General features: G+C 34.2%; 1 protein-coding gene across 4 annotated transcripts in view; it reads left to right on the top strand.

Annotated features, from left to right (window-relative positions):
* LOC105259271 (homeobox protein SIX3) overlaps positions 1-1,532 on the top strand; it is a 45,728-nt gene extending 44,196 nt beyond the window's left edge. For 2 of the 4 annotated variants that reach the window (XM_011271122.3, XM_011271121.3), the window contains exon 3: positions 264-1,532. In XM_011271122.3, the coding sequence (XP_011269424.1) occupies positions 264-645 (382 nt within the window). In that variant the 3' untranslated portion in view covers positions 646-1,532. Of the gene's footprint in view, positions 1-230 lie in introns of all 4 variants that reach the window. The other 2 variants (XM_025414828.1, XM_025414827.1) reach the window with 1 other exon arrangement.
* The last annotated feature ends 12,954 nt before the right edge of the window (positions 1,533-14,486 follow it).

Here is a 14,486-nt window from a genome sequence, read left to right as displayed (position 1 = left end):
GTTTGAATAGCTGACTCTTTTCGTTACAAGATTTTTCTTTCTCGAAATATTCTGTTGTTTATCTTTTCTTTTTTTACCATATAATAAAATTTCTTAATCGATCTAAATTATTTATTTATAAATATATATCGAGATATTGAACGTGTATATATATACATATATACACATATTATTGCAATAAGTTGTCGCATATAATAGATTGCGATTTTGCTCAACTGTATTTTCTCCAGAGAAAATGCAGTTCTTTCTCTGTTCTATTACAGATTGCCAGATTCACTAGGGCTACCACCACCAAGACTCCATCCGCATGAAGGATTGTTACACCACCCGCATTCCCAGCACCAGCTATCCGAAGGGATATCCAGGATATCCGAAACGTCGCGACTATCCGACGGCGGGTTGTCTCGTCTATCGGACAGTTTATCGGAGGCCCACAGCCCTCCATTGATGGCGGCGAATCTATCGGTCACCGGTCCGTTGAGGGTGGCTGTACCCAGTCCGCACACCCCCTCTTCTCGAGGTAGCCCACCCCCTCGTCAGCCGACGCCTCAGGGTCAGTCCCAAGGTCAGGGGCTGATAAGGGTTGCCACGCCGCCGCTGCCGAATCCGCGACCGCAAATCCACAGACCGTTCTCGCCCGCGTGATACGATAAGGACGACGAATTGGAAGACGCCATCGGCACGGACGACCGTCTGACACCGAGAAAGAGCTATCGGTGCGATAACGTCGCGAGCGAGCGCTTCGAGGTGTTGTGAACATGGGAAAGCTAATCGATTGTGAATGATAATGACTATGAAAAAGTTCTTCACGAATCGCAACAAATCGCGAGATATGAAAAAGATTTCGTTGCATCTAGAAAAATTATTAAATGTGAATGCGATTGCGACACCATTTCCTGGAGGAAGGTTATTAGTTTTGCGAGAGTTAAACATGATAAACGGAGTAAAATTGATAAATATATCTAAAGTTATCGCACACGAGATTATTCAAAGATAGCTGTAAGATGTGAATCGATACGCAAGATGGCTTTCATTCGCGATAACATCCATTAGCATCGTCACCGGAAAGCAGATCCAAGGAGCTTAGAAACGATCGACATGTATATGCGAGGATGAATCAATGATATCAATACGTAGATACATACATTGTCGAAAGTTTTGCTTGAAAATGTCGAAAAGCTATTACGTTGTAAATCTTTTAGGGAGAAATCCATTTGATGATGCGTGGCAATACAATTCATTCGAGGAAATAACTTCCCATAACGTTCTTATAAAACGCGAGGACAGAATAGACGCTTCGAGAAGTGAGTGCGAATCCATTAAATAAGTGCAATCTCTCGGATTAAAAAAAAAAGTCAATCGGTCAGGGTGTGTACATAACTTCCGTTAGATGTTCCCGACATGTTCGTTCGTCGAAGCCCAAGAACCAGATGCAGTGAGTCTCATAGTTTTTAAATAGTGCCGCTTTATAGTTGATACTCTCTCTATCGTGAATAATTTTCGAAATCGATTCATCAAGGATATTCACAAAAGAAGCAAAAGCTTTTGGAAATATATTATATTATTATTATATTTATTATATATTTAAATTTATTTATTATGTAACGTATAGAATATTATTTATAATTTTGTATTATATTTTATATTATATATATATATATATATATATATATATATATAATATAATATATGATATGCTATATAAAATTATATTAAATAATAATATATCAATTATATATATTATTATAAAATTATATTATATATATATGTATATATATAATATACATAATATATATTATATATATTAATATATATTATATATATAATATATATATATATGTATATATAATATATATATTATGATATGCTATATAAAATTATATTAAATAATAATATATCAATTATATATATTATTACATAATTATATTATATATATATATATATATATAATATATATATATATTATATAATTATATAATGTATATATAATATATATTATTATATAATATAATAATATATATTTTTTTGTAAGCATGCATAGACATTTTGTGAGAATACAACAATCCTCTTTTAAAAAGATAACATTATTCCTAGAGACAATAAAAAAATCACATATCTAGATATAAATATATGATATGGTTTTGAAAAAATGTCTCTGTCATTTTTAACAATGAAAAAGCATGTCTAAAAAATTGTTTCAAACAAATAAATCTTACAGTTAAAAAATTTCTTTAAAAATAATAAGATTCTTAACATTAAAATTTTTATTCAATGGAATTAGATATGATCTTTCTTCTAAATTGTTTTCATCATTCCCCGAAAGTATTTACTTCTTGTGTGGAAATCCTATATTTTGCCGACATCGAAACGCCATAGTGGCAAACCTACAAGGCGTCAAGATTAACGCAAGAAAAAAAGGCGAAATTGCTGAAATCGCTACGGTAATGGTCTCACAATCAGACTTTTAGACTGCACGGCAGATATAAGAGATAGATCTAGCCAGATACGTGATATTAATATCGAGAATTTGGAAAATATCATAGTCGCGACGAAATATTCAATTAATATTAGAAAGCCGCTCTTTCTTTGTTCATTGTTCCTTTTCTTTAATTTTAAAATAAACAAAAACGCACAAAATCTTATGAGATGCTATCTGGATTACCTACAAAATCCCACAATAAATATAATTCGTTTAATTATATCTCCTCCTCAGTAATTGTTTCCTCTAAACTAAATTTTTTTCTATATTAAAAAACATTTAGTATCAGATATTTTAGCAAAAAGATTACTAGAGTTTTTACACAAAATATGATTAAGTATAATTATGTGCATTTTCTTTCTTCTTTATAAAAAAATTGCAGCTTTCTTTACAATTTAATGTCAATTAAATTCCATTTATAGAAACAATACATTCCATTCCTGCTTCTTTTGACATTTTGTATCAAAATTATTATTATTCACTCATTCAAACTTTAAATTTTTACGATCCATTGTTTTAAATATGAATTTACAATATCTTGATATATATCGTTTTCGGACCACAGTTATGTTTGTAGCGTAATTGTTTATATATCACAGTTATTTACGTTATTAATATAACTGTACATGTATTCTATTGTATTATAACATTATAATCTCTCATTATGAAAAGTGGAGAAAATTTAGTACTTTATATAAATATAGCTACAAGAACAGCTCTGGTCTAACAATAAACGAGAAAAAAAGCACGATTTATTCCGTAGAAAAATGCTAAGCGCGAAACGACCACTGCAGAACCAACGAGCCACTTTACGCTCCCCTCTTTCCGTCAATTCTCTCTCCGTTAGATCAAATAGTAACTAGCGACTTTGTATATTTCATTAATCGCCTGGCTCTTTGGGAAAGACTTGCGTCACTCCGGGAATAAGAAGAATATTAAAAAGAGAATTTCGAGGCCGGGTATGGCCACAATCGATCTTATTAAGCGCGAGACAATAGGACCCTCACGCTTTCGTCCTTGTCTTTGTAGATAGACTCTAGCGAAATTCTTGTATAATCCGTCTTATAAATATGAACATATTATACAGTACGTAAACTATACATACAAAAAATATACATATATATATATATATATATATATATATATATATAGTATATATACATGTACTATAGGTAAAGACTTACGTAATTTACCTAAAGATGACTATCGATACGAAATTATATATATATAAATATACGAAGAATGCAAATGAAACATTATTATTAATATTATTATTATTATTATTATTATTATTATTAATATTATTATTATTTGCGCTTGTACATACGTTCGCGCGAAAATATATTAACAGATTATTATGACATTACAACGGACCATCATATGAGTATTTTGTTCGCATCCTCGCATCTATTATACGTCCTGTCCCGTCCTGACTGTTAAACGAAGTGGCAAATTTCGTGCTTAATCCATGGAACGCGTTAAACGCATCGATGCATTAAAATAGCTTAACATTTACGCCGCGCGATTCTACAACGCTGGACACGTGATAATGATAACGACAAACCGCAAGTACAATCCACGTTGTTGTACGAAGCGTGATATATTTCTAACAATGAAAGCTGTGTACGCGAACTGTATATCGCCGAATGCTAATTATTATTATTTAAAATCTCTCATTAGCAATTTCCCATTACGTTCGCGTGTTGCTTTACGATTAAAACGATATCGCGCGAGAAAGAGCACGAGACCGCGTCGTTGCTGAAATCATCCGTCCTTCCCACAGGTTCGCACGTCACACGCTTCCACGCCGGAACGTCAAAAAATTGCGGAGTCATCGGCCGTTAACGATCTTAGAGTCGTGTCCAGACGATCTTTTTTCGTCGAAGGTCAAAAGCGAGGAGAGCCGAGTTTCAGGCACGAAACAAACGCGAGTTAGAAAGAGCGCGACGAAGGAAGGATAGATTATCGACGAGAGAAATAGGAACAGAACACGCAGAATAAAACGGTCGATGGGTAGAAGAGAGAGGAATCAGAGGAGGAGAGGAGGAGGAGAGGAGGCAGATAGATAGGAAAGAGAGAGAGAATGATATAACGGGAGAGAGGCAGACAGATAAAGTAGTTGCGCGATAACAGGCGTAGGCGGGTGTCGCTGACAAAATGAACCAATCGGCTGGCCGGGTTGGCTTGTAACCGATCCCGTGGGTTAACCAGGAACCAGGGAGCATCGACCAAGACTCTCCCGAAAAGCCGATATGCCCAGGGCGCACGCCTAAGCTCACTCTCGATGTCGACTCCACCCTGCTCCACATGCAACCACTTCCTCTCTCTCTTTCTCCCATCTCCATCTTTCTCTCTCATTTTCCTCCTCTTCTGTCACACGTCGACTACGTTTTTCCCCTACGTCGAAGGTGCTTGGCAGCTGGGTAGATTTCCAGACACGAAGATGGAGCCGTAGGGATGCGGGGAATGGATACACGCGGACTTTTACGTTATGCTCTCGACTCCGTCGCGGTGGCTTTCAACTCGGTGACTTTTAAGAGATATTATGAGACTCGTGTCTATCACGGCGCTGTATATTTCTACGACATGTTAAATCAATTCTTTCCCCTCTTTTGTAATTATTGCGAGAAGATTTTAAAATGACTGAGATTTTTAATGAAACAGTCATAAGATGCATTAAAAGCAACTGGAGAGCAAAATTCAAAGAAAATTCTTAAAATACAGGTTTACGTAAGCGAGCTTTTTTTTATGCAAAGAGCGCCATTCATTTAATAAGATTTAAGATTACATCGTGCATAAAAGACCGTTGGCTATGAAAAGGTCAAAATTTCAAATTGATCAAAGAATCTGTATACGTGAGGCATTGTCAACCTATAATCGAGTTTACATATTAAATTTTAAACAAAAATGATTTTGCTGCACAATAATCATTGTATACCTACACCAAATTAGAAAAAAAAAAATAAAAAAGCAGATGTGAGATTATAAACAACTGTTAATAAAGTTATGAAACTCTGACCAATTACAGTTGTGAAATTCTGATTCAATTGTCAAAAAAATGTTGATTTATTTGATTATAGTCGATCATATCGACAATAATTCGACAAAAAAACGATGGTGGAGGGAGATCGAAAAGCGTTACATAAGAACCCCGGAACAGTTCGTTGTGTACGGGCGCAACGAACAAATGTAGGAATCTCGTGATGGAATAATGGGATGGATATTGCGATTATCGATAGGCTTCGGTGGCGTGCATCGTTTCCGAGGTACATCCAATATGGCGTGAAAAGGTCCGTTCTGTCTTTGTCTACCCTCGCCCTGCTATCGTTTATCTCTGTCGTGCACTCGATGGCACGGTCGCCGTCTTGCCGGTCGTGTTTTGACAGTTGCTGCTCTGACACCTCTGGCGCATTCATTAGGAAGTGGTTCTCATCGTCAATATGTTAAAGTTACAATATAAAACTTTCGAAATGGAAAAGAAATTTCTCAAGCAAACAATCGCGAAATATACTTTCCACTCTATTTCGTCTCTATTTTTTAACATGAAAACTTTGCATAACAATACACTGCATTAAAAACTTGCCGAGATATATTAAATAATACACGTTCAAATATATAGTAAATTCAATCTCTTGAGTTACTCTTTAGATATTTATAAGAGAACACACAATAAACAATCTCAAAAATCATACGTCGTCATAAAAATATATTATTACAAGAGCACAAAAAATCGTCTCTCATTGTAATATTATTAAATTATCTAAAAGATCATACGACAATTTTATTTTTATTTATTCTGTATTTTTATATAAAATAATCAATGATACGATGATATTTAATCTCATAATCTCTTAATCTCACAATCGTTTTTCCCGAAAAATATATAAAAAAAATAATCGGCGTGCAAACGGAATGCTTTCAGGATTAAGTTGGGAGCCGCTGACTGGGCTCCAGCTGTCCGGATTTAGATGTTTAGGATAATGCGGTGTGGTCGGGGTCTTACAACGAAATAATGTAGTCCACTCTGAATGGTACAGACGCGGAATGAGAGCGATGGCGAGAGAGAGAGATGGAGGGCGATGAACGAACGAGCAAACGAGATGAAGGAACGTGCGACGAAGGGAACGGAACGCGAAGAAGGACCAGGAAGCGAAAGAGAGTAACGACTGAGTAACCATTTCTCTAGTGGTTATTTGTAGACAGATTCGACACCCCGACAATACCGCGAATATCATAATGGGGCTGGCGCAGGGGCCCTCCCGCTACGGTAGAGCAGAGCCCCTGCAGATTACGCTCGTCAGGTATTTGTTATAGGTCTTAAGGTCGACCCGCGGCAGCCCGACGTCGCAGGGAGGTGTGAAAGTGAGGATAAATCTTGGCTGGATCTTTTTAAAACCGGCATACGCCATTGTTGCGGTAAAGAAGTTTTTCAGGCTTTCGCTACGCCCGTGCGCTCTCTCGCGATCTCCTCTTCCGGTCACAACGATCACGGATCATAGGCTCTCTTAGCTGCTTAAGGGTCCGAAGAGGACTCGGAAAAGCATGAAACGATGGGCCCGAAAAGGTGGACATTGTGAGAATTATCGTGTCGCGGAATAATGGCGCAACAATAACACGGAATGGAGTTTGCTCGCGCGCCGATAAATCGGCCTCTGATTTTGTTTACTCGCGCTCGACTAGTGACAAAAAAGTCAACAAATATTTGTAAAATCGATTGTTAGCCGATGTGGGCTTTATTTGATTAAGCGGATCTGTTTTCAACATTTTTACGAGCGGTTTGGCTCGATAATAGTTAGTATTTTCATCTATGATATTGCATGTGATTTCCCGATTAATATTTTATTTTCCCACAAAAAATGTTTTAGCGCGGATCTTTTACAATTTACTATTTAATCATTACTATTCTCTATAATCCATATATAATTTTGATTGATTTTTGCGTATAATAAAAATTCAGAATAGTACTGATAAATAACTTAAAAAACGCATATGTTTCCAAAATGTCCATGAATACGAATCCGTTTAAAATGTTTACATTTTGCAATAACCCGTAATGAAACAGTTTATTTTTGAAGCGTTTTTGGATCAAAAACTTAAAATTACTATAGTACTAAATAGACTATCTTTCTCTTTCTCTTGTAAAAATGATTATACATATATACATTATACATATATACATTACTATTTGAAATCATTTATATAAATTTCATTACTTATCGATACGTTGCAACATTAGAGTTTTAATATATAGAACACAGTGTCGATCCGTAAAATATATATAAATTATATATGTACATATGTATAACAGAAATGTTGAAAATAATTAATATTTAAAAAAAAATCATTGCGCGTAATGGAGTTTTCTATTCGTTTTTTAAACAAATCTTTAATTAAAAAATTATACAATTTCTGAAAAATTTTGAAATGTTTTATTCATATATCTATCTATATAAAAATATTAAAATTATTATTATAATATATAATATTATAATATAATTATTATTAGAAATATTTTATTATAAATATTTCTAAAAATTCGAAATAAAATCTAAAATTCTCCGCAGATATAATTTATTTTAATGTAAAATAAATTATTATCAGTAACAAATAAACAAGCACTTAATTTTACAACTAACAAAGATAACAAATTAATTTTGCTCACCTCATGATGATTGCTTGCCTGATACTTCTCCGGGCTTATTCCTCTTTTCTTGTTCGTCCCTTACTGCTCATTCATGGCACTCACTCGCGAAAACACAGGTAATCACGATCGCGCACACTTATCATTATAATACAGCGATCGCGTGATACTTTGCACGGCACTCCCGATACTAATCGCATGCGACGTATACTTTATTATATTGAAAACAATGTAAAAATTATGATGCGTTTGACATTCCAAAATTGTCCACGACTCTATTCACTCGCCACGCAAGTGCTTTATTGTTAATGAATAAATCTTTTATTTCGGTGTTAATAGTGTGTTTTCAGATTTTACTATCTCGCATTATATTATAAAAGAATAAATGTTTTAATTAAAATTAAAGATTAATTATTCGCAGAATGCAATTTTCGAAAATACATTTATAATTGTTTTGTTGATTACTCGTACAATAGATCTTGATCGGACAGTAAAAAATGTAAAAAGAAATTCATGTAAAAAAATACATATTTTAAAAGACCACGTAAAATAGTTTAATAAGTTATAATATATATATATATATATATATATATATATATATATATATACACAATATATAAGCATTCAATTTTTATTGTTAAATATTATATATATATATATCATTTTGTTAAGAGATAGTAATCAATTAATCATGATGATACACACTATCAATCGTACGAAATATCATTTTTGTTAATCGTAAAACTCGGAAAATAAAATCAGCAATTTTATTCGAATATCATACGAGATGCATTAATTTTATTAAGAGATAATAATCAAATATAACAGATTATATTTTAAAAATTGTATGAAATATTCTCGTTTGGCATTGCTTAGTACTTGTCGCGACCGTAGTTCGAGAGATAATACGACGCCCGACCGCCAAACTTTGATGACGCGCTAGTATTTACATACTTTGTTATTCGCGTAGCGAGACTCGAGCGTCAAGGTAATGGTGGGAGACATTCCGAGTGACGTCATATTATTTTTCGAACGACGATCGTGACAAGTACTAAAAGATATGAAATTATTAGAATTAGCAATTACTATATGATTAATTAATTCCCGCGGTTTTATCGTACCTTAACTAATAATTAGCTCGACTCGTGTGATATCGCGGCATCAGAATAAAACATGTATTTAATTTTCATACTTTTCAATCATTGATAAAAATCGCGAGTTTAGAACAGATTGAAATCGAGTTACGCGAAATTGTAACTCATTTAAATAATCTGCTTCAATCTCATATTTTAATACTTGTTAACACTGCAGTAAATACTCGAGGTTTATATCTCGATAATTTGTTAAAACGTATATTTTACGTGATTTCTTTCGTTCGATATACATAAATAATCAGCAAAGCGACAACATATTTTAAGATATCGCATGCAAATACTTCATTTTATATTCTCAATGTAATAAAGTACGTGTGGTTAACATTAGAAGTGCTATGCGAAGTACCACGCGATGTCGTTCGAGAAATATGTAATCGGAGCGTCTCCTCCCATTACCTTGCCGCTCGAGTCTCGCTGCGCGAATAACAACGTATGTAAACACTAGCGCGTCATCAAAGTTTGGCGGTCGTGTGTCGTATTATCTCTCGAACTACCGTCGCGACAAGTACTAAGCAATGCCAAACGAGAATATTTCATACAATTTTTAAAATGTAACGTATCATATTTAATTATTATTCTCTTAATAAAATTAATGCATCTCGTATGATATCTGAATAAAATTGCTGCTTTTATTTTCCGAGTTTTACGATTATTAACAAAAATTGTGAACGTAAAATGAACAGATTGCGCAGCATTATAACGCATTTAATTAAATATAGTCGTATCTGGTAACATACTGAAAAATATTTACCGATCGCATAATAAAAAATTTAGCATTTATACATCGCGGTGACTTATTGGCGTGATTTTTTTAAAGCATTTTATATACATAATTTGTTTGATTGAGATTTATCGCGCGAGTAATTAATAAAGCGACATATTTTCAAATATCGCATTCTGCGAATGTTTATCTTTAATTTTAACTTTTCGTACACATTTATACATTTATGATATAATGCGAGATGGTAAAATCTGAGAGCTACTATTTGTTAACGACAAAGATAGCACTTTACAGAGAATGACACGTGAATAAAATTGTATGATTTTGGAATGCCGAACTTAGATCCTAATTTTTGCATTATTTTCAATATAATAAAGTATACATCGCGTGTGATTAACATCGGGAGTGCCGTGCAAAGTATCACGCGATCGTCGTATTATAGTGATTAGTGTGTGTGCGTAATTAACCGTGTTTTCGCGAGTGAGTGCCATGAATGAGCAGTAAAGGATGAACAAAAGGAGAAAAACAGGCCCAGAGAGTTATCATACGACAGCGGAGCAATCGTGAGGTAAGTACAAAACTTATTTATTTATAACTATTTAGATTATTTTTAAAAATTAGATTTTTATTTTTTCATCATTTGATAAAAGTTTATATCTAATAAAAAAAATTATTTTTTTTATCAAGAATCTGTTTAAAGAGTATGTAAAAGATTGCGCACAATAATTATAAATTAAAATATTAATTGTTCTATTTTCCGGATATTGCTTAAATAATTTGAATATATTTATATTTTATAAATTAACATTTTACAATTCCGCCTAAATCGTGAGTATTATAAATTCTATATATAATTACAGATACACATACGTAACTATTTATGGTCAATTATGTAAGCTTGTTTAATATTAACGAATAATAAATTTTTATTCCGTGAATGTTCTTAACAAAGTAATAAAACACTGTAGATTTTTAGTTTGAAAATCGACGTCTCGCTTTTCATGTAGGGTTCCGATTCAGGTTCACACGGGGTTAATGAGAGGTTAGATATAACTTGCTATTCTGTGCCATAATACGACACCGGCGTCCGTTTAATTTAAGTATATCCCGTGCATAGGATTTCAATGGGGGTGTGTCATACGTCGCCCTTCGGCCCCCATAACGGGAAGGCAGTAACGTCATGGGAAAAACAAAATATTATAGTAGCTGAGAGTCATATATTGTTGCTTGCAAAGCAATGCGATCCGCAATATGATACTTATACATATTGATTCAATGGTAATAATAATGTCAAGAATTTTGTAATCAAATTTGACAATTGTAAACAAATACACGTTAATTAATTAATTAATTGATTGTCATTTGTATAACTTTATATGTAAAAACACATATATAAATAGAGAAAATCAAATTTTATAAATTCGCCAATGCTATAATTAATTTTCGCCAAAAATGGTACATATAGTTTTTTTGCAAAATGTAAATAAATCGAAATATTTTGGCATTTAAAAAATTCTTGAAATTTCATCGTTGCCAAATATTCTCAGCTGAATTTGCGAAGGTTCTCAAAGACTCATACGAGTATCTCCATGAAGGAAACCTACGTTTGAATCGCGAGACATCCGGAGCAGGGTATACATGGATATGTCAGGCGTCAGTGCCCTTACGAGGTACTAAGCCGCTTAGCACTATGGGGTTTATGTTGTGCCCGACGGGGTATCTACTAACTCCATAGAACTTATATATATAGGGGTCCACATCCCGCCTACCGCGCATTATCTTATCCCCCATCCATACCCATGCTTCCATCACGACATTCACCAGAATCCGGCGAAATGTCAGAATCTCCGACAGTCTTGATATTCTAGATTGCGACGAAATTGCATTTACGTATCATGCAGAATATTGACTGTTTTACGCTTTGGTCAACGAGTAAAGCTAATGATCAATTATCGCGAAAGAAATTAAATTGACATCATAATATATCGCAAAACATATAGAATCGATATAAAGTGTAACGCTGAATCGCTTTCAAATTTTTCGAAAGCATGCTAGTGAATCATTATACAATGATCTCAAGTTTTCAATCTCAGTTTGTTTAATTAAATATTAAGGAAATATAAATATCATTGCGCAAAATTTAATTTTAATTTAACAATCTGTACATAGAAAAAAAAATGATGAAAAATTTTATGTTATATTTTTAAAAAGAAGGAGAAATTAAAAAATTATTTATTACAAACTGCGCCATGCTATTTTTTCAATTAATCGACGTTTTATTTCTCTCAAGCAAATTTTGGCCGATACGCAAACGGCAATGAATAAAAATCGTTTAAGCCATTGTTAGTGCAATTTGTACACAAAACAGTTCCTCTTGCCATCCAGAAAAGGCCGCTCTTAGCGACGTGGCTAGAAAACATCGCGAGGAACTTTCTGACGAAGAGGGTATTACGCAAAACTGTATCGGCTTTTCCGTGTTTTGATTTCGTAGAGGCGACGAGAGGGGAATGAGGGGAAGAGAAGAGAGGAGGGAGGGAAAGTTACCCGATGGAGCGGGAACGCCGGGAACGAGGAGGACAGATACTTAGCCGAGGACTAACAGCAGGCCGCGGATTAAAGGGGGCGAAATGTTATTATTGCAAGGGGTACGTCTGCGCCCCCGTGAGTACTAAGTAGCCCGGTTAAGTATGTTGTTTAAGCCAACACTGTAAGTAACCATCCCCGGAGAAATTGCCGTCACAGGCATTGCGACAAAGTACAAACTCCGCGTCGCGCCAATGGAAAATACTTTGCGCGAGTGCCACCTCAACCAGATGGGCTCTCGTCTAATGCCCACGAGTTTTCAACGCGGCCGCGATAGAAAATCGAAGCTTCATGATACGAGCGATGGCACCAAAGTGTCGCGAAACTTCGCGGACTCGTCGAAAGTGGTTTATAACGGGCACGTTATTCAAGTGACTAGTATTAATATAACGGAAGGTCGACAAGAATTGATACAAAACTAAATTGTATAGAATAAATTTGGAACAAAGTTCAAAAATAAAAATTTATCATGTAATAAAATATAATTAAGTAATATAAATTTATATTTATATATTATTCAATTAAATACACGAAAATAATTGTAAAAAATATTGTAGCAAAATTAATGCGTTAATCTAATTTTTTTTAAGAATCATATCGCATGTAAACAAATATTTCATCATTCTAAGAGAAAAAATTATTGATTACAATAATTATTGATTACGATAATATTGCACATGATCAGATTAAGCATATGCGGAAATGTTCTGCAAAGAAATTACAGAGAGAGAGAGTCTTAGCTTAAAGGTAAAAATAATCTAGATAAAGTCAAACGATTTTTATAAATATCCATGAAATTATACCTGTTTTTGATTCAGCAAATTTCAATCTATACGAGAGGTGATCGCGCGCGACTGAATTCAGCGAATAATTTTGTCGGATAATTGCAGTTTCTAAAACGAGGAGTTCCTTTGTGCGACGAGGGAATGACAAATGCACTTCCTTGAGCCGAGATTAAAATACGATATTGCCGTTATTAGGCCCCGGGTTTGAGCCTTTCCTCGCGATAGAACGGTAACAGACGTATAATTTCCTGGAAGCTTTGAATTGAACGGCTCTCTCGCTCCGCCGGGGTGAGTGAGACGAGTGTAACCGGCTTTCTCAAAGCTTTGAGGGTGAGGAAGCTCATTAACGAGAGCTTTCTGTTCCTTCGTTTCGATCCGACGTACACCTTCCATCCACTACCCGATATCCTTTACGAGGTTCTGAAACTCGAACTACCCCTGCCCTGCTTCTACCGACAGCAAACCAAATTCCTTACTTATGCAAATACGAATTTGTTGATGGCTGTAAACCATCTTTTTGGTAAATTCTTGAAATGTATCTCAAAATAAGAATTGTTGCAGCACATTTATTTATAAATATATAATGTAAAAAAAATCGAGACGCTGTAAATCGATTACACAATATAAATAGCTAATTTTTCCGTACTGTCGCAATTAAGATTTGTCGCATTTGATTATTCGAAATTTTATTACGTAAAATAAAAATTAACACGATGAATGTGTACACACAATGAAATATCTTGAGAAGAAAATATGATCCATTTCTTACCTAATTGAAGATAATTTTGTATTATATTACTTGAATATCAATTTTAATAAAAGCATCTATCAAGTCGCAGACATTGGTAAGCTACTACGATTGCGGCTGTTTTTAATGATACTTTCTCAAGTGATTTGTAATACTAGTATACGGGTGCGTCAGAGGTAATTATTCCTCCTCGTTACGATCAAGTGAATTCAATTAATCGTCAGCGAGCCGCTCTGGTGTTTGTATATTACGCTGCGAGGCTCGTTCTCATCAAATTCCCATGAATAACCAGCTCGTAGTCTATACAATAATCAACACCGCTAATTTCTCTCGCCGCGATTATCCAAATTTCGTGTAACAACGGAATTTCGAATC

This window comes from Camponotus floridanus, unplaced genomic scaffold (genome assembly GCF_003227725.1).
Source record: "Camponotus floridanus strain SB8 unplaced genomic scaffold, Cflo_v7.5 scaffold9, whole genome shotgun sequence".
NCBI classification, from domain to species: domain Eukaryota; kingdom Metazoa; phylum Arthropoda; class Insecta; order Hymenoptera; family Formicidae; genus Camponotus; species Camponotus floridanus.
This window is presented reverse-complemented; position numbering and strand designations above follow the sequence as displayed.